This window comes from Oncorhynchus clarkii, chromosome 29 (genome assembly GCF_045791955.1).
Source record: "Oncorhynchus clarkii lewisi isolate Uvic-CL-2024 chromosome 29, UVic_Ocla_1.0, whole genome shotgun sequence".
Classification (NCBI taxonomy): domain Eukaryota; kingdom Metazoa; phylum Chordata; class Actinopteri; order Salmoniformes; family Salmonidae; genus Oncorhynchus; species Oncorhynchus clarkii.
The window spans coordinates 3,561,625-3,582,769 of record NC_092175.1 but is presented as its reverse complement, the minus strand read 5'-3'; the positions used below and the strand labels follow the sequence as shown (position 1 = coordinate 3,582,769).

The 21,145-nt window shown below is 43.8% G+C and overlaps 1 protein-coding gene across 9 annotated transcripts in view; it reads left to right on the top strand.

Annotated features, from left to right (window-relative positions):
- Positions 1-21,145, top strand: part of LOC139388569 (spectrin alpha chain, non-erythrocytic 1-like) — a 57,081-nt gene that overhangs the window by 27,348 nt on the left and 8,588 nt on the right. For 3 of the 9 annotated variants that reach the window (XM_071135310.1, XM_071135307.1, XM_071135304.1), the window contains exons 14-30: positions 484-665; positions 1,684-2,050; positions 7,503-7,813; positions 8,082-8,216; positions 8,627-8,775; positions 9,470-9,668; positions 11,532-11,636; positions 11,846-11,878; positions 11,992-12,027; positions 13,606-13,653; positions 14,587-14,678; positions 14,911-15,055; positions 15,266-15,547; positions 15,710-15,907; positions 16,467-16,717; positions 16,951-17,113; positions 17,885-17,899. In XM_071135310.1, the coding sequence (XP_070991411.1) occupies positions 484-665; positions 1,684-2,050; positions 7,503-7,813; positions 8,082-8,216; positions 8,627-8,775; positions 9,470-9,668; positions 11,532-11,636; positions 11,846-11,878; positions 11,992-12,027; positions 13,606-13,653; positions 14,587-14,678; positions 14,911-15,055; positions 15,266-15,547; positions 15,710-15,907; positions 16,467-16,717; positions 16,951-17,113; positions 17,885-17,899 (2,711 nt within the window). The remainder of the gene's footprint in view (positions 1-483; positions 666-1,683; positions 2,051-7,502; positions 7,814-8,081; positions 8,217-8,626; positions 8,776-9,469; positions 9,669-11,531; positions 11,637-11,845; positions 11,879-11,991; positions 12,028-13,605; positions 13,654-14,586; positions 14,679-14,910; positions 15,056-15,265; positions 15,548-15,709; positions 15,908-16,466; positions 16,718-16,950; positions 17,114-17,884; positions 17,900-21,145) is intronic. The other 6 variants (XM_071135311.1, XM_071135309.1, XM_071135305.1 and 3 more) reach the window with 3 other exon arrangements.

Here is a 21,145-nt window from a genome sequence, read left to right as displayed (position 1 = left end):
GGCATCCCTCTTTCCCATAGCTATCTTAGAGAAATCGGTGGTGGTAAGTCGCTTTTAACTAATGCAGTTGATTGGTGACGATGACATGAACATGTATTGGGGTTGACATCCATACAAGCATTATACTCCCATTGTTATCTCATAGTGTGAAATACACATATTAACAATAGCCTATATGTAGGCACATTTTTCTGGGGGGCAATGAGGAAATTTGGGATCTTTCCCACATCCATTTCCATGGGATTTACATTATTTTGGACGAGTGTCATTGACTTCTACCGCATCTATTGGAGAGTAACATTTCAAAGTGAAGGTGCTTTTGTTATCTTATAATGTGACTAGCTGTTAGTTACTAGACAAGGTCATTTTGGCGCCCCAAGATTTGAAACCAAACCTCTGAACCTTTTTTAAGGAGGAAGGGTATTTCTATCTTAATTTCAACCACTCCTAAACCTCTCCTCACCATGCTCTCCTCTCCCCCAGGCATCAAGCTGCGCGAGGCCAACCAGCAGCAGCAGTTCAACAGAAACGTGGAGGACATTGAGCTGTGGCTGTATGAGGTCGAGGGCCACCTGGCTTCAGATGACTACGGCAAGGATCTGACCAGCGTCCAGAACCTGCAGAAGAAGCACGCCCTGCTGGAGGCTGACGTGGCTGCCCACCAGGTACAGGGCTTGTTTGACATTGCAGTCGACAGTGCAGGCAACTGCTGACTGATCTACAAGTCATATATAACTACTTATTATCATTTGTAGGTCAGTAAGTCACAATTTACCCACAATGCACCACGTTTTTGATCTGCTCGAACGCGCTCAGTGACTTCCATATCACCACAAGATAACTGACTGACAGCTACCAGGTAACTGGAGAACATCACCAGTAGCCTCCAGCTCAGATGTTTTCAGACCCAAAAAGTTAACTACTTAGACACTGTTGCATTTACCTCTGGGACCAGCTGCTAGACAGTGTATCTCCTCATAAGAATCCCATCCATGCCTGGTGGTGTCTTTGATTGACAGACACAAATAAACTCAGATTCTATGCATGAGAGCTGCCACTCCATGTAGCCTCCATAGCCTGGTTGCAGTGACATCATCATGGTCTATAATATTCAGGCATTCAAATAGTAGTGTTGAATTATGTGGTCTGGCTGCGCACAAGGTAAGACTGGCTGACTGACTTAAGGTGTCGGCATGATTTGGTTCGGCTGAGACCTAGGCGGACTGAACTAGTGTGCTCGCAAACTCCCTTAAAATGACCTTCCCTTTAAAAACGAGAGAGCGTCAATAGTACTGTGTCTTCGTCTTGAGACGCCACAGCGTCTCATTCATTGACGTTTTTGGAGAGGAGATCTTTGTCGCACAATTTTACAGCCAGGATGGTAAAGTATTTCTCAATTGAAAACATTCGCATGAGAACGATTAGTCTATCGTTGAATGTCAACACACTTCATTGAAGTATCCCTACTGTTGACCAATCCCCGACGATGGGATGTAGACTTCTGCTACATACTTCGGCATCCCTCAAGAAAAAAATGTACTGTGCAAGAACAGCTGAGAAAACCCTTGCCGAAGACCAAAACGAACAAAAAAGTCATTAATATATGCATGAACTGTTTCAGATCGGAAGCCTTTACTGCCACCAGGTAGTTAGTTGGCTGACTGACTTTCCCTCTCTCTCCAGGACCGTATCGATGGCATCACCATTCAGGCGCGTCAGTTCCAGGAAGCCGGTCACTTTGACGGCGACAACATCAAGCGCAAGCAGGAGGCGCTGGTGGCGCGCTACGATGCCCTCCGCGACCCCATGGCCGCCCGCAAGCAGAAGCTGTCAGACTCCCTGCGGCTGCAGCAGCTCTTCAGGGACGTGGAGGACGAGGAAACCTGGGTCCGGGAGAAGGAGCCCATCGCCGCCTCCACCAACCGGGGAAAAGACCTGATCGGCGTCCAGAACTTGCTGAAGAAGCACCAGGCCCTGCAGGCGGAGATCGCTGGCCATGAGCCCCGCATCAAGGCCGTCACCCAGAAAGGAGAGGCTATGGTGGAGGAAGGTGAGTTGTTTCATACAAACGTGCATAGGCCCTAGTGTCACCTTTTTTCACTATCTAGCAGGTTTGGGTCAATTTCAATTCAGTTAATTATAGTTTAATTCCTGAATTGAAATGAAACCCTTTCACCATGAGGCCAATGGTGACTTTAAAATAGTTAGTTTAATGGCTGTGACAGGAGAAAACAGGATGGATCAACAACATTGTAGTTACTCCACAATACTAACCTAAATGAAAAGAAGGAAGCCTGTCCAAAAAAAAAGTATCCTGTTTGCAACAAAGCACTAAAGTTACAGCCAAACATTTGTTAGGTTTGGGGAAAATCCAATACAAAACATTACTGAGTACCACTTTTTATATTTTTAAGCATAGCGGTGGCAGTATAATGTTATGGGTATGCTTGTAATTGGTAAGGACTGAGGAGTTTTTCAGGATAAAAAAGAAACTGAGCAGAACAAAGCACCAGCAAAGTCCTGGAGGAGAACCTGGTGCAGTCTGCTTTCATGGAGACACTGGGAGATGAATTTGCCTTTTAGCAGGACAAAAACCTAAAACACTGGAGAATCTACACTGGAGTTGCTCACCAAGAAGACAGTGAATGTTCCTGAGTGACCGAGTTACAGTTTTGACTTAAATCGGCTTGAAAATCTATGGCAAGCCGTGGCGATTTTACCATGTAAATGTTGGTCTGGCAAACAAAAATGTTTTTTTTTTAGATGCATGCCAGCAAAGCCACTAAACAATACATTAATGGCACTATAACGGTGACAAACGGTGCCCACAAACTGTTAGGGCCTACATAAAGCTGTCCCAACAGCAGAGCTTTCTTTTCAGCACCATGGAGTGAATCATTACCACTGCTACACCTGGCTATCAGCAGAGCCTTTCATTCAACTTCATTTATTGCCTTTAAAAAAAACATAGCTTATTCCTGACTTACTTAAACAAATGTGGTTTCTACTGACAATTGAGATGTACAAGCTATGGCATAACGGGACAATGAGCAGATAAGAGGGAGTCCCTAATTTAGATTAAGACATATAAATGAGCGTGCTAGGACAAACAGTCTATATACAGTGGGGCAAAAAGTATTTAGTCAGCCACCAATTGTGCAAGTTCTCCCACTTAAAAAGATGAGAGAGGCCTGTAATTTTCATCATAGGTACACTTCAACTAAGACAGACAAAATGAGAAAAAAAATCCAGAAAATCACATTGTAGGATTTTTAATGACGACAGCTTTGCTCACTCTTGGCATTCTCTCAATCCTGAGGTAGTCAACTGGAATGCCTTTCAATTAACAGTTGTGCCTTGTTAAAATTCATTTGTGATATTTCTTTCCTTAATTCTTGGCGCTACCCATCCCGTTAGCGGGATCATTTTCGTCAGCAACCGCTGAATAGCATAGCGCAACAGTCAGATAATATTACTAAAACATATTCATATTCATGAACTCACAAGTGCAATATTGCAAAACACAGTTTAGCCTTTTGTTAATCCACCTGTCGTCTCAGATTTTGAAATTATGCTTTACAGCGAAAGCAATCCAAGCCTTTGTGTAAGTTTATCGATATCATAGCTTAACATCATGTACACTTAGCATCAGGAAGCTTGGTCACGAAAATCAGAAAAGCAATCAAATTAATCGTTTACCTTTGATCTTCCGATGTTTTCACTGACGAGACTCCCAGTTACACAACAAATGTACACAACAAAGATTATTTTTATTCCCAAAATACCAACGTTTGTTTGTCTAGTTATGTTCAGAAATCCACAGGAAAGAGCGGTCACGACAACGCAGACGTATATTCCAAATAATATCCATAATGTCCACAGAAACATGTCAAACGTTTTTATAATCAATCCTCATGTTGTTTTTAAAATATATATTCGATAATATATCAACCGAGTGTGTAGCTTTTTCAATAACAGCGGGAGGAACAATGGCCGCTTTACTCAGTTGTGCAAAAACTCACTCTGAGAGCCCCCACCTATCCACTTACGCAATGTGATCCTTCACGCTCATTTTAAAAAATAAAAAAATAAATAAAAAAATAAAAGCATGAAACTATGTCTGAAGACTGTTGACACCCTAGGGAAGCCATAGAAAAAGGAATCTGTTTGATATCCCTTTAAATGGAGGATAGGCTTGCATAGGAACAGAGAGGTTTCAAAATAAGAGGCACTTCCTAATTGGATTTTCCTCAGGCTTTCGCCTGCAATATCAGTTCTGTTATACTCAGACAATATTTTTACAGTTTTGGAAACTTTAGAGTTTTCTATCGTAATCTGACAATTATATGCATATTCTAGTTTCTGGGGCTGAGAAATGGGCAGTTTCAAATGGGTCTGTTTTTTATACTGCCCCCTACACGCAAAAGGTTAATGCGTTTGAGCCCATCAGTTGTGTTGTGACAAGGTAGGGGGGGTATACAGAATATAGCCCTTTTTGGTAAAATACTAAGTCCATATTATGGCAAGAAAAGCTCAAATAAGCAGAAACGACAGTCCAATACTTTGACTGACCTTCATGTCTTAATCTGGAAAATGTCAAGAACTTTGAAAGTTTCTTCAAGTGCAGCTGCAAAAAGCATCAAACGATATGATGAAACTGGCTCTCATGAAGACCGCCACAGGAAAGGAAGACCCCAGAGTTACTTCTGCTGCAGAGGATACGTTTATTAGAGTTGCCAGCCTCAGAAATTGTAGGCCAAATAAATGCTTCAGAGTTCAAGTAACAGACACATCTCAACATTAACTGTTCAGAGGAGACTGTGTGAATCATGCCTTCATGGTCGAATTGCTGCAAAGAGACCACTACTAAAGGACACCAGCAAGAAGAGTCTTGCTTGGGCCAAGAAACACGAGCAGTAGACATTAGACCAGTGGAAATCTGTCCTTTCGGTCTGATGAGAACAAATGTTGAGATTTTTGGTTCCAGCCGCTGTGTCTTTGCGAGACGCAGAAAAGGTGAATAGATTATCTCTGCATGTGTGGTTACCACCGTGAAGCATGAAGGAGGTGGTGTGGGGGGTGCTTTGCTGGTGACACTGTTAGAGTTTTATTTAGAATTCAAGGCACACTTAACGAGCATGGCTACCACAGCATTCTTCAGCGATACGTCATCCCGTCTGGTTTGGGCTTAGTGGGACTATCATTTGTTTTTCAACATGACAATGACCCAACACACCTCCAAGCTGTGTAAGGGCTATTTGACCAAGAAGGAGAGTGATGGAGTGCTGCATCAGATGGCATGGCATCCACAATCACCCCTGACTTCAACCCAATTGAGATGGTTTGGGATGAGTTGGACCGCAGAGTGAAGGAAAAGTAGCCAACAAGTGCTCAGCATATGTGGGAACTCCTTCAAGACTGTTGGAAAAGCATTACAGGTGAAGCTGGTTGAGAGAATGCCAAGAGTGTGCAAAGCTGTCATCAAGGCAAAGGGTGGCTACTTTGAGAACCTAAAATATATTTTGATTTATTTAACACTGTTTTGGTTACTACATGATTCCATATGTGTTATTTCATAGTGTTGATGTCTTCACTATTATTCTACAATGTAGGAAATAGTACAAATAAAGAAAACCCCTTGAATGAGTAGCTGTGTCAACTTTTGACTGGTACTGCATTTGTTTAGCACTTTTGAAATGTACAGCGACAGAATTTAGAACATGGGCGTTTCTTGCAGTATTCTCCCGTACAACCGTAGGATAAATAAAGGTGCAATATAACCAGACAATGAAAGCTCTTACAATATTCAATGATTTCTCTAAGACAGGCTATAGGCTACATGTGCACCACCAAGTCAGAAAAGTAGGCTAAGTTTTGAGGGGGAAAGGGACAAAACACGAATAGTGAGGCACATGGGCAACTAACAGCTTACTGCACAACGTACGCTTAGTATTACTTTCTCAGCTACAATATACATATCTCCCTGGCATATTACATCATTTATGCTGCACCATACAGTACATTTTTGGACTCCCCTTGTTGTGCTGTGCCCACTTGAACAGGAAGGTGGCGTGGTGGTCCTTCACATTTTGTCATCATGGTCTGCCATTCTCTGGATTTATGGTGCTTTCAAGACAACTGGGAACTCAGGGAAAAACGAGGTTGAATCATGACGTCAGTGATCTTCAGGTCGGAGCTCTGGAAAGAGGCCCGAGTTCCCGACTTCGAGTTGGATGAAACTTTTGTTTTCTTCCCCAGTCGGAGCTCCGAGTTTCCAGTTGTTTTGACCACGGCAGAAGTCATGCTGAATTGACAGCATGGACAATGTATTTGACTGTTTCTGGCCCATGCGTGTGAATGTTTATCCTTTTTAAGCTTGGAATAGAGACCCTTAAACCCAGAATTGGACCACAGACCCAATCCACGGAATAGCAGGCTAGTGATTGATTTGCAATGCTTCCAGTTGGCCACTGATTCCTTCCAAACCTCTCACTGTTGAATTTGTGATTTCCAACTTATTGTGTAATGGCTGATGAGCACCGATACGTTTTTTGTAATATTTCTCTTCATATGACAGGGATTCAAAAGAATTTGCCAGATTTGATTCATTCACTGTGTGTCTAGCCAGCTAGCTAAGATTTTGAAAGTATGATGTTAACATGATCAGTCCAATCAAAACTACTGTAGATATAACATGATTTGACGTCCATTTGATCTGTGGCCAATGACCTTAAGCCTTCTTGGATGGGCACTTCTAATGTAAATTGATGGCAGGCAGCACCCAAGGGGCTTGAATTTTCAAGCTCTCCCAGTAGATTTTGTGGTGATGTAGTGTCCTCATGATTGGCACAACTAGAGAACATTACCAAACCCTACACTCCATATTTTCCACTGGCTGCCCCACCATCACAGAAAGCACTGAGCTAAGCTGAAACACCTGCATTTTGGAGCTGCCTTACTCAAGATAGCAAAAAAGAGACCATGTTTGTATGCGGCTTTATTGACTCAAAGATGATTATTATTTGTTTGCTAAACAGGTGGGGCTCAAAACAAGTGGGTTGCCACCAATGGCAAGACCTGAAAAGGGTTGTCTAACAATGATCAACAACCAATTTAACAGAGCTTGAAGAATTTTGAAAAAGATTAATGGGCAAATGTTGTACAATCCAGGTGTGTTAAGCTCTTTTAGAAATGTACCCAGAAAGACTCACAGCTGTAATCGCTGCCAAAGGTATTGACTCAGCGCTGTGAATACTTATCCAATACTGTTTGGACATGAAAACAAAACATGAAAAATGTTATATTTTTCATAAATGTTTGACAAATGTTTGAATTTTTCTTGCACTTTGAGAGTCTTTTGTGTAGTCGTTGACAAAAAATTATCAATCCATTTTAATCCCACTTTGTAACACAACAAAATGTGGAAAAAGTCTAGGGGTGTGAATACTTTCTTAAGGCGCTGTAAATAAACAACCCCCCCTCTCCCTGTGGTCCCCCACCAGGCCACTTTGCTGGGGAGGAGGTTAAGGTGAAGCTGGGGGAGCTGAACGGCCGCTGGGACACCCTGAAAGGCAAGGCCGGGCAGCGCAGGCAGGACCTGGAGGACTCACTGCAGGCACAGCAGTACTTCGCCGACGCCAACGAGGCAGAGTCCTGGATGAGGGAGAAAGAGCCCATCGTGGGCAGTCCCGACTACGGCAAGGATGAGGATTCGGCTGAGGCCCTGCTGAAGAAGCACGAAGCCCTGATGTCTGACCTGAGTGCTTATGGCACCAGCATCCAGGCTTTGAAGGAGCAGGCCCAATCCTGCAGGGTAAGTCTGGAACCCACATTGCATCTTTAGTCTTTATCGTGAAATGAATGTGCACCATTTTACAACTTTTATAAATGCCTAAACTAGCTAGCTAACATTCTATGAACATTTCAACTATTTTTCCATCTTTGCAAACATCTGAGAACCTGAGTACCAACAAATCAATAATTTCTTTACTATTCCTGGTCTGTTATAGACACAAACGGATATTTTCATGTTGCTATTGTCTAGATTGCACCTTTAACACTTGTTTCCTTTCCACCTGCAGCAACAAGTTGCGCCCACCGATGATGAGACGGGCAAGGAGCTGGTGCTGGCCCTCTATGACTACCAGGAGAAGAGCCCCCGTGAGGTCACCATGAAGAAGGGAGACATCCTCACCCTGCTCAACAGTACCAACAAGGTGTGTGTGTGTGTGTGTGTGTGTGTGTGTGTGTGTGTGTGTGTGTGTGTGTGTGTGTGTGTGTGTGTGTGTGTGTGTGTGTGTGTGTGTGTGTGTGTGTGTGTGTGTGTGTGTGTGTGTGTGTGTGTGTGTGTGTGTGTGTGTGTGTGTGTGTGTGTGTGTGTGTGTGTGTGTGTGTGTGCGCGTGCGTGCATCTTAGCGAGATGAACAAAAGTATTGCTCCAAGCAGGGCCATGTCCACAAATAACTGCTGCTAGCCCATACCCATGATCAGGCACTTGATGTAGAACGGAAATAATTTGATAGGTATAAGCAAGATAGTATGAACTGAATGGGATGCATGTTCATCCCTTATGGGGGACAAAAATAACATGTGTGTCTTCTCTCCTGACCTCTCTCGCCTGCTGAAGGACTGGTGGAAGGTGGAGGTGAATGACCGCCAGGGCTTTGTGCCAGCGGCCTACGTCAAGAAGCTAGACCCCACCCAGTCCTCCTCCAGGGAGAACCTGCTGGACGAGCAGGGCAGCATCGGCCTCCGCCAGGACCAGATCGAGAACCAGTAAGGGCCTCCTACCTTACCCACTTCCAAATTACCATCCCTTTCCCACTGTAATTTCTGACTTCTGCTCTTACATGCCTCAGTACTCATCTTCAGTCCACTCCTGTGGTTCTTTACCACCTTTTTACCTCTAACTTAGAACGTAACCTGTTGACTGGTTTAATTAACTGTTTTTAACAAATGTACGTTCCTATCTTAGCTAATTAACAATTAACCTCTTCAATGTCCCAGTCTCTCTCTCTCTCCCCCTCCCTCAAATTTTCGGTCTGTTTTTCTTAGTCTCCCTTTAGTCTCTTCCTTATCAATACAGTCCAGTGAGCCAGCAGCACTTAAACTTTTCTGTCACTAACGGCCTTGCCTTTCTCTCTGTCTGTTTCTCTGTTTCCCTCCCTAACTGCTAATGCCTGCCTGCGCATGTCATGTTTGTGACTGAGTAGGCCGGGCGCAAAGGAGGCGTGCAGTGTGTCTGTACGCATGAAGCAGGTGGAGGAACTGTGAGTAGGACCAGAGTGTCCCTCTAGGTGTCATGTTTGTGAAGCCACCACGCATTCCCACGAGCAACGCAGCCATTGCCATTCCTGCCAGTCCCTCAATCAATACCCATTTCAATGTTGTGGTCCTTGTGACTGGTTCCAGTGCTCGCTCTCTCGCTCTACACAAAGAGGATTCTAAAATCTCCATCCTGTAATTTTAGGTACGGCACTCTCCTGGAGCTGGGCGAGAAACGCAAGGACATGCTAGAAAAGAGCTGCAAGAAGTTCATGCTGTTCCGCGAGGCTAACGAACTACAGCAGTGGATCAACGAGAAGGAGGGAGCCCTCACCAACGAGGAGGTGGGCTCTGACCTGGAGCAGGTGGAGGTGCTGCAGAAGAAGTTTGACGACTTCCAGAAGGTACCCCGCACACACGGTGGCTGCCGGGAGTAGGAGAGGGCACTAGCTGACTTACTGTACTTCATCCTTTTAGGCTTTAGTAGTGATGAGGGGGAAAATCAATACAGTAGAGTATCGCAATAATATAGGTTTTACCCCCTTTTTCTCCCCAATTTGGTGGTATCCAAATGTTAGTAGTTACTATCTTGTCTCATCGCTACAACTCCCGTACGGGCTTGGGAGAGACGAAGGTCGAAAGCCATGCATCCTCTGAAACGCAACCCAACCAAGCCGCACTGCTTCTTAACACAGCGCGCATCCAACCCGGAAGCCAGCCGCACCAATGTGTCGGAGGAAACACTGTGCACGTGGCGACCTGGTTACCCTGCACTGCGCCCGGCCCGCCACAGGAGTCGCTAGTGCGCGATGAGACAAGGATTTCCCTACCGGCCAAGCCCTCCCTAACCCGGACGACGCTATGCCAATTGTGCGTCGCCCCATGGACCTCCCGGCTGCGACAGAGCCTGGGCTCGAACCCAGAGTCTCTGGTGGCACAGCCCTAGACCACAGCACCACCCGGGACGCCCCCGCAATAATATTTTTGACGATATATTCTAAGTATCGATTCTCTGCTAGATAGGTAATATCAGCTTGCGCTAGTCGGCTGTCAAAACTCGGGTATTTCTGTGGCTTGGCCTCAATCTTGGTGAGCCAACATGTTTTCATTATGACTGATCAACTCGTTGTCTCATGGCTCTTTTCCCTCTGTAGTAGTATCGAAATCACAAATATAGAATTGTGATAAATCGTGATACATACAGAATCACAATACGTATCGGTACTCCACGGGTACTATTTAATGAAGCTGCCAGTTCAGAATTTGTGAGGCATCTGTTTCTCAAACTAGACACTAATGTACTTGTCCTCTTGCTCAGTTGTGCCCCGAGGCCTTCCACTCTTTCTATTCTGGTTAGGGCCAGTTTGCGCTGTTCTGTGAAGGGAGTAGTACACAGCGTTGTACGGGATCTTTAGTTTATTGGAATTTTCTCGCATGGAATAGCCTTCATTTCTCAGAACAAGAATAGACTGAGCTTCAGAAGAAAGGTCTTTGTTACTGGCCATTTTGAGCCTGTAATCAAACCCACAAATGCTGATGCTCCAGATACTCAAATAGTCTGAGGAAGGCCAGTTTTTATTGCTTCTTTAATCATGACAACAGTTTTCAGCTGTGCTAACATAATTGCAAAAGTGTTTTCTTATGATCAATTAGCCTTTTTAAAATGATAAACTTGGATTAGCTGTTTCCAGCTACAATAGTCATTTACAACATTAACAATGTACATTGTATTTCTGATCAATTTGATGTTATTTTAATTGACAAAAAAGTTGCTTTTCTTTCAAAAACAAGAACATTTCTAAGTGACCCCAAACTTTTGAACTGTAGTGTACATATTACCTAAATTACCTCGACTAGCCATTGCCCCCGCACATTGACTCTCTACCGGTACCCCCTGTATTGAGCCTCGCTATTGTTATTTTATTGTTGCTCTTTAATATTTTGTTTATTTGAGTAAATACTTTCTTAACCAACAATGCAGTTTTAAGAAGAATAAGTGTTAAGGGCGTGCCAGTAAGCATTTCACTGTAAGGTCTACCTGTTGTATTCGGGCCATGTGACAAATACAATTTGATTTGACTCCAATTAGCTTCCATATTCCGGTTGCAGAGCCATTAATAATGTGTGCATGCTAGAACACGTGGGAATGTGACGTGCACTGCAGTCCTTCTTCGTTTATACCATACCCATCTCGACCAGTACCTTGGTGAATAAAATGTGTGTGAGTTGTGTAGTCACGGTCTTTCTTCTCCTTGTGTGTCCACCAGGACCTGAAGGCCAACGAGTCTCGTCTGAGGGACATCAACAAGGTGGCATCTGAGCTGGAGTCTGAGGGCCTAATGGCAGAGGAGGCACACATGGTCCAAGCTCAGGTAATGTAGCCCGCTAATGCAGAGCTATGTCATGTTTCATTTGTCAAAGATGAAAGCCTATGAAGCAATTGTTTTTACGTGAGTATTTGTGTGAAGTATTTTACATGGTTTGAAATATAGCATTGACTCTCTACCGGTACCCCCTGTAAGGTATTCACTTTCCAGGGATGCCAGTGTAAAACATTCTTAACTTTACTTTTTTACTCCAGGAACAAGTAATGGTGGGTTCCGTTCCTGGCAAGGTAAAGACGACTCCTGAGTTTCAATACATTTTGATTTCATTAACAGTATAATGTATCTAGAATGTTTATTTCTGTCACGTATGTAACCCAAATTCCCCTCTTTGTTCCAACAGGATGATACCGATTCCAAAAATGCTTCACCATGGAAGGTAAGAAAGTCTTGACCAATCAACTTAGTCTCATGGATATCCAAACAAAGCATTTTGTCTCCCAAACTATATCCTTTTAGTGTGACCATGTCTTTTTTTTCCCTCCATAAAAGATTGGACAGCATGTTGCCTGTCAAAAATATTTAAATGAACCTGAATCTTGGATTCATGCCCAGTAATTCAGCCTTGTACATAGGACCTTGTATCAGTTGATGTAATAAGTACTTGTTAACAAACCAGAGATAAAGAAATGAATGTGTAACTGTACACAACGCAAGAAGAGTACTATCAGTCATCGACACGGTACTCCAACATGTAGCACCAGTCATGTAGATTTATTCTGAAAAGAACGACACAAAATTGCACGTCATGCAATGCACGTCTCACCATCCAACTCTGCACTCACGCACGCTGGTTTGGTGCTTGTTCACTGGGCTAGTTACCAAAATAATACAATTACAATATACAATATAATATATTTAACAATGTACCTGTTAGGAACGGCACAAAATTGCACGTCATGCAATGCACGTCTCACCATCCAACTCTGCACTCACGCACTGTACAAAATATATGAACCCCCCCCCACCAGACACAGTAAGTTGCTAGCTAGTACTGGCGGGAATTCTCTACAACAAAATGCACAACAAATATTCTCCAAAAACCGCTGCATCTTATGTGTGATGTTCGAATAACATTTACAAACAATTTGATATAAATTGTACATTTAAATCATCACTTGAGAGTATAAAAATCACTTTTGATGTACAGTGCTTTGCAACCAACAACTTACCGCTGGTTTGGTGCTTGTTCACTGGGACGATTCTAACTGGAACATCCCCCCTCGTAAGCAAGCTACGCAAACCAGCCAATAAGATGCCATGTTGAGTAGGTGAAGGCAAGACAAACTCAAACTAAAAACCCATTGGCTTAACAATAAAGTGGCAAGGGGAATCACCAATATAACCCTGTTACAAATGGTAGACCTGGCACTTACCACTCACCATTCAATATATTCTACTCTATATTTAGAAGTATTCTGCTGTTCACTAGCTACTCTAGTGAACCTGTTTACTTGTTTACTCTAGCTACCTGTTTATAAGGTATTCATTTCTTTGGGTAAACAAAAATGTGTTATGGTAATTTTGACCTATTTAAAAACTTTCTCATTACAGCTAAAACAGGTGAAAACACATGGCAGACACATGTTGACACACCCATAGGTGGATTTAGCTAGAAGACGGTATTATATGCATCTTTGTTGACGCAGCCTACACATAAACCCAATATTAACTTTTGCCTTGAGCTGTAGTAACTTAGTCAGCGCTTAAGTCTCCGTCTCCACTGCATGTATGGTAATGGTGGTGGTTTGGGGCCTGCTGGTCTTCTATCGCCATGTTGATGGTGCCGGCTGTCTTTTGGGCAACAGTGTAAAGACAGGGTCTGTCTTTACCCCCTGCGGTGCTAATATGGTTCCTCTTTTGACTGGTGTGGTGTTTTTGTCCCAACCCCCCCCCCCCCCCCCCCTTCCTATCCTCCCTTCTTTCTGCTCTGATTTTTTCCCACCTTTGATTGTAGAATGTACGCTTGGCTGTTCAAACGACGGCTAACTTTAATACTATCAAGGTAAGGTTTTTAAAGACTAGCCCCCCCCCAAATCCCGCCCCCCTCCTCCCTCGCATTTATGTCCTCCTGGCTGGCCTCATACCTGCATCCTGTTCGTTCTGGAGACTAACCCCTCCATCAACGTGGTCATCCATTGTCTTGTCCATCATCGGTCTGGACTCTGTCCGTGTCTACAGTCCTTACGTTGTATTTTTGTTCTCATGTCATTGAATGGCCTTGTCCCTCATTCCTGTTTTCATTTGTCTCATCCCCCTCTCGTTTAACCATTGTTATTTGTTTTCTAAATGAAGGATGGCTGGTACAAAAGGCATTGAAATATGCCTCAACACCATATTTTGTTACCCTAGCGTTTTGTCATTTCTTTCTCCATTGTTTCTCCATCCTGTGTATTGTCATTGACATTCATCCATCTCCCAGTCTGACTTTCCATGTTCCTCGTTACCAACCCCTTTTATCCAACAGCCTCCTTTACCACCAGTCTGTCTGTCAAACACACATGGAGCACAACCTGAATCAATGAGCACTTTACTGATTCACAATTTATATTCACAACTGATATCAGTTTAAGACCCTCATTGCTCAAGATTACCAGTATTGGGCTCCATTCCACTGGACTCCATTGTAACTCAGTCAATTCAGAGAAGTGTTCAAGTTCATCTAAAAAATTAAGTCATTTTGTTTTGATTCATTGAGTTGAAATATAATTTATCCCAACCTGGAAGGATATGCAACCAAGAGTCTATATATCAAATAATATCCGGAAAATAAGTCGTTAATCAATTCATTAAAACATTCACTCAATTTAAATCGGCTAAATTGGAGCACTGGGTTCAAGAAACCTTGGCAAAGGCCTCATGGGAGTTATTGGATCCTGGAGAAGCTCTGTCTAGCTCTGTGATTGGGTGATAACGGTGTCCGGGGGTGTGTTTGTAGGAGCTGAACAACCGCTGGAGGTCCCTGCAGCAGCTGGCTGAGGAGAGGAGCAACATGCTGGGGAGTGCCCATGAGGTGCAGAGGTTCCACAGGTACACACAGCACACATCCACAGAAGGCATATGAAGTGCACATACACACTATGTTCAAACAGATGCAGAAGAAACCTGCATATTAAAGTCTGCACACAGACATCTGTGTTTAAGGTGACACATGTATTAGCCCATGTAGGTTCCTGATGAAGACCAAGATCACCTCAAGGAGAAAGTTGGTGGACATTAATATTTTAACACACTGAACAAAATGGCTGCTTGTTTTCGTCAGGGATGCAGATGAGACCAAGGAGTGGATCGAGGAGAAGAACCAGGCCTTGAACACCGACAACTACGGCCACGACCTGGCTAGCGTTCAGGCTCTGCAGCGCAAACATGAGGGCTTTGAGAGAGACCTGGCCGCCTTGGGAGACAAGGTGAGCGGAAACACACACACACACTTTCACTTGCCATTTAGATCAGCGGATGGTCAGTATTGATCAAAGTCTTGAAGATGATGACACATGCATTTATCTACTGTGTCGATACTACGTCTCAGTAAGAGCAGGACCAGCCAAACACACAGGGACTAAAAAAAGGTTGAAGAATGTAATAATCCTTAGCGGATCTTTGCCTTCCTGTTCCAGGTGAAATCTCTGGGGGAGACGGCGGAGCGTCTGATCCAGTCCCACCCGGAGGCTGTGGACGACATCCAGGAGAAGTGCACAGAGCTCAACACGGCCTGGAGCAGCCTAGTGGCGCGTGCCGACCAGCGCAAGGACAAGCTGGGCAACTCCCACGACCTGCAGCGCTTCCTCTCCGACTTCAGGGACCTGATGTCCTGGATTAACGGCATCCGAAGCTTGGTCTCCTCAGAGGAACTGGCCAAAGATGTGACCGGGGCTGAGGCCCTGCTGGAGAGACACCAGGTACTGGTATATACACAGATGCACACACAAGCACTTGTACCATCCATCCCCTGTATCTTGTGGACATACCAGGTGAACCAGATTCCACATATGGACATACACAAACATCTAGTCCATCCAATATACACCTGTAATCTTACCATCCTCTCTCCCTCTTTCCAGGAGCACCGTACTGAGATCGACGCCCGTGCGGGGACCTTCCAGGCCTTTGAGCAGTTTGGCCAGCAGCTGTTGGCACGCGGCCACTATGCCAGTCCGGAGATCCAGCAGAAGCTGGAGGCCTTGGACCACGAGAGGGCCGACCTGGAGAAGGCCTGGGTCCAGAGACGCATGATGCTCGACCAGTGCCTGGAGCTCCAGGTTGGAGACACGCATGCGCGCACACAGACTCCGACAGACACATTCATTCAATCATTAACACTGTAGAACAAACTATGAAACGGAGCTTGACTCCATACAGGGACACAGCACACACACCAAGCTCGCAAATTGGCAATGTTTGACCGTAATTTAACTACAACTTAATTTAAGTAAATGAAATTACACAGCATAAAACCTCAATAGAAATATATTTTTTAAATGATGCAGTCTTAGAAACCCCCCTGTTGCTTACCTTCTGGGGCACGAAAGGGTGGCAGATCATTCCTTAAGCCTTGTAAAAACAAACACCTCGTCTCAGTGGCTTTTGGTTATTTAAACTTAAGGACAAGTTGGTGTGTCTGTTAGTTTAGTTTCCTTTGCTTCAGACTTGACAGTGTGGCCTTTGATGAACTAGGCCTAATCTAGTTTGTGTGCTGCCAACCCATGGAATAAAAAATGTAATAATTATACTACACACAACCTCGAGACTAAGTCAATTACTAGCCTAGCCAGTATACAACTTATCCTAGTGAGTAATCTCTCTCCACTCCTCCCTCAGCTGTTCAACCGTGACTGTGAGCAGGCTGAGAACTGGATGGCAGCGCGCGAGGCCTTCCTGGCCAGCGACGACAAGGGCGACTCCCTGGACAGCGTGGAGGCCCTCATCAAGAAACACGAGGACTTTGACAAGGCCATCAATGTGCAGGAGGAGAAGATCGCTGCCCTGCAGTCCTTTGCTGACCAGCTGGTCGGCGCTGACCACTACGCCAAGCCTGAGATCTCCAAACGTCGCAACGAAGTCCTGGACAGGTCACTCTAGCTTTCTCTTTAGATGACCATCTGTGCAACTTTGCATGTGCGTATCTGTTAGCATTATACTGTTACCATGGAATTGGCCACTGAGACTTTAAAATATATGGTTTGTTAAACTTTGAAATCAATGGTTTTTGTTTGGCATACTTTTTAAAGTCTCAGTGTAATTCCATTACCATGGAATTGCCATAGTGTAACTGCCTGCCTGCGTTTGTCCTCCCGGTCTGTAGGTGGCGCCGTCTGAAGGCCCAGATGATTGAGAAGCGTTCCAAGCTGGGCGAGTCCCAGACCCTGCAGCAGTTCAGCCGTGATGTGGATGAGATTGAGGCTTGGATCAGCGAGAAGCTGCAGACGGCCACCGACGAGTCCTACAAGGACCCCACCAACATCCAGGTACAGGATTGGCTAAGAATATCACAATGACAGGCTCCATCCTTGGAGTTTCAAGGCTGAACCATAGAGATGGATTGTGGGCACACTTGCCACAAAAGACCGATAGCAATCGGTAGCGCCATAGAGGGCTTTCAGCATCTCGAAGGGCTTCCCCTAACCACTGATCTAGGGTCAGTTTACCTTACCCCATAACCATTAGTGGGATGACAAATATCTGAAATACTTTGACTTGATCAAAAGATCATGATCAAATAATGACTTGAAACACCCTTTTTTCAGAATTTCTGGTGACCCCACCCCAAATCTAACGGTTTAACCTTAAAATGGATAAATGTCGATTTTTACATCAACAAATAACCTTATTCATATTAAAACCAATAAATACATTCACTCTAACATGTTTTTTTTTTCTTCAAATGATCTGTCTCAAACGTGTGTGTTGCCATAATTCTGTACTGTCATTTTCTTTAGACATGTATTTATTTACAAATGTTGGCAACCCCACTAATTCCTCCACAACCTGGCCTACAAGGCATTTAATTTGGTTTCAAAAAAGGGTAAACCCATTTTGGGGGAGGGTGGGTGAGTGTTTTGTTAATATAAATTACATCTAACTTGTCAGTGGTTTCAATACTGCAGTTTAATACTGTGTAAATGTATTGTTGCTCCCTGTTAATGACTACAATGCCCCCTTACCTGTACCTACTGAACCAACCCCCATGTGTGTCTATATGGGACTGAATCTCTCCTCTGTTTTTATCTCGTTTATAGTTGTCCAAGCTGCTGGTAAGTTGAGTAGTGTGTCTGCTAAACTAACACCCAACGTAGGTTTTCTGTCGCCTTGTCTGTTGTAGACACGTGTGTAGAATGCCATCCCGTATTTTACGTGTTCATCTGCACTCGCAAGTGCCCGCCTTTTTTGTTGTTGTATGGGTTTCATGTCTTAATTTTCCCCGTCTTGTGCCATCAATGCACATGTTTGTATATGACTGCAGTCGTTTCCATTTTGTTGCTGGTTGTGGCTTCTATATATTTTTTTTTTGTTTGTCTGCAGTTAGGTAGTCTTCAAACTTGCTCCACATTTTTTTGTTTTAAAAAGTAGTCCTATAAATCTTGCCAAATGTATTTAAACATGAGATTGATGTGCCTTGCCTTTTTGCAAGCGAGCTGCATTCATGGTTGTAACCAAAAACCACACTTTAGCCGCAAACACAGTAACATCAAGGATAGCGCCGACACCTCGAATAAGTGTTTGTCTGCTCTCTACCTCTCTCAATCTCTGGTTATGTAAAAACAAAGTGTGGAATGAGTTTTTAAAAGACCCTCTCATCTTGTAGGTATCTTCAAAAATATATTTTGTCGCGGCCCCGTTGTGGGTCCGTTCCATCTCCATTTTGTTTGTCACCTTGGTGTGTCTTGTCCTGTAGAAGTCAGTTCGACACATCGTCTGTCCTCATTTGGTGGTGTTTGAACTTTTTTTTTACCTTGTCAGAATTACATGGCCAGTATTGCATAGAGGAGAATCATAGCCAATTTTGAGTCCTTGAGAGACTTTTACAACTGTAAAATGTAGCATTGGTTTCATCAACTGCATACACGTATAAACTGCGTTTTGGCCATTTGCCAGTGGAAAGTTACTTTAGGACTTCAGACATGACAATGACATTAATGCATGCTAATAGTTAACTAACGAAAGAGAATTCAAAAAAACACAGTGTAGTTTTGGCTGGTTATCTAGTTAGTCTGTTTTACTCTCTAGCGAGCTTTTTCTCTCCCGTGGCAACGGCCCACTGTCACACACCATTACTTTTTCATTGCTGACCAAAAATGATCTATAACTGGGCAAATAACTCACTAGCTGTTATTATTATTATTATCAACAAATGTGCAAATGCAGCTAAGCTCGCTTTGATCTCCAAAACATATCTCGTGAGTGCATGATTGAAAGACTACTCGTGCCTGTCGATGCCTACAATAATTCTACTCCAATGCGATCTGCAGAGACAGTGAGCAAAACATCGCATCCAGTTATGATCGGAGTAGCCTAATTGTTTGATATTGTACATTTTTTTTTAAATTCTTTTTTCTCTGTATTTGATTTTTATACTTGTTCAAACTGAAATCTATAATCTGCTAGTCCAACATTTTATTTTACTTGCCCCAGGCAAGCGGACAAGCATTAATGTCAAGCCCTGCATAATCATGAGCCCCAAATAGGAGATATTCACTCTCCACAAACATAAACATGTGTCAAAAAGGACTGACACTTATGAAGCGTATTGTAAAAAGTGCCTTTCTAATATATACAGTGCCTTCAGAAAGTATTCAGACCCCTTGACTTTTTCCACATTGTTACTTTACTGCCTTATTATAAAATGCATTTAAAAAATAATAATCCTCAGCAATCTACACACAATATCCCATAATGATGAAGTGAAATATGTTTTTAGAAATGTTTGCAACTAAAATAAAACTGGCCCTGTATTCAGACCCTCGGCTATGAAACTCAAAATTGAACTCTGGTGCAAGTATCCTTGATGTTTCTGCAACTTGATTTGAGTCCACCTGTGGTAAATTCAATTGATTGGACATGATTTGGAAAGGCACACACCTGTCTATATAAGGGTCCCACAGTTGTCAGAGCAAAAACCAATTCAAAGGAATTGTCCGTAGAGCTCGGAGACAGGATTGTGTCGAGGCACAGATCTGGGGAAGGGTACCAAAGCATTTCTGCAGCATCGAAGGTCCCCAAGAACACAGTGGTCTCCATCATTCTTAAATGGAAGAAGTTTGGAACCACCAAGACTCTTCCTATACCTGACCGCCTGGCCAAACTGAGCAATCGGGGGAGAAGGGCCTTGGTCAGGGAGGTGACCAGGAATCCGATGGTCACTCTTACATAGGTCTAGAGTTCCTCTGTGGAGATGGGAGAAACTTCCAGAAGGACAACCATCTCTGCAGCACTCCACCAATCAGGCCTTTATGGTACAGTAGCCAGACGGAAGACACTCTTAAGTAAAAGGCCCTTTACAGCCTGCTTGGAGTTTGCCAAAAGGCACCTAAAGACTCTCAGGCCATGAGAAACAAGATTCTCTGGTCTGATGAAACCAAGCCTGAATGCCAAATGTCACTTTTGGAGGAAACCTGGCCCCATCCCTACGGCGAAGCATGGTGACAGCATCATGGTGTGGAGATGTTTTTCAGCGGCAAGGACTGTGAGACTAGTCGGGATCGAGGCAAAGGTGAACGGAACAAAGTACAGAGAGATCCTTGATGATAACCTGCTTCAGAGTGCTCAGGACCTCAAACTGGGGCGAAAGTTCACCTTCCAACAGGACAACGACCCTAAGCACACATCCAAGACAATGCAGGAGTTGCTTCGGGACAAGTCTCAATGTCCTTGAGTGGCCCAGCCAGAGCCCGGACTTGAACCCGATCGAACATCTCTGGAGAGACCTGAAAATAGCTGTGCAGTAACGCTCCCCATCCAACCTGACCGAGCTTGAGAGGATCTGCAGAGAAGAATGGGAGAATATCCCCAAATACAGGTGTGCCAAGCTTGTGGTGTCATACCCAAGAAGACTCAAGGTTGTAATTGCTGCCAAAGGTGCTTCATCAAAGTACTGAGTAAAGGGTCTGAATACTAATGTAAATGTTTATTTTTATATGAATAAAAATGTCTAAACTATTTTTGCTTTGTCATTATGGGGTGTTGTGTGTAGATTGATGAGCGAGGGGGAAAAAACAATTGAATCCATTGTAGAATAAGGCCGTAACGTAACAAAGTGGAAAAAGTCAAGGTGTCTGAATACTTTCCAAATTCACTGTATACTTTGCCTCCTTATTTGAATGCACTTATTCTATAGAAGAGCATCTGCTAAATTACTGAATTGCCTTTTCAATTGTACATCAACCCTTACCAACACGTATCTAAGTAGCCTACCGGATTGTGTTTTCACACAATCCAAGGGAAGATGTCACCCATCCAGCACCAAACCACTAGCTCTCTATACTCCATGGTTCTCACTCCCT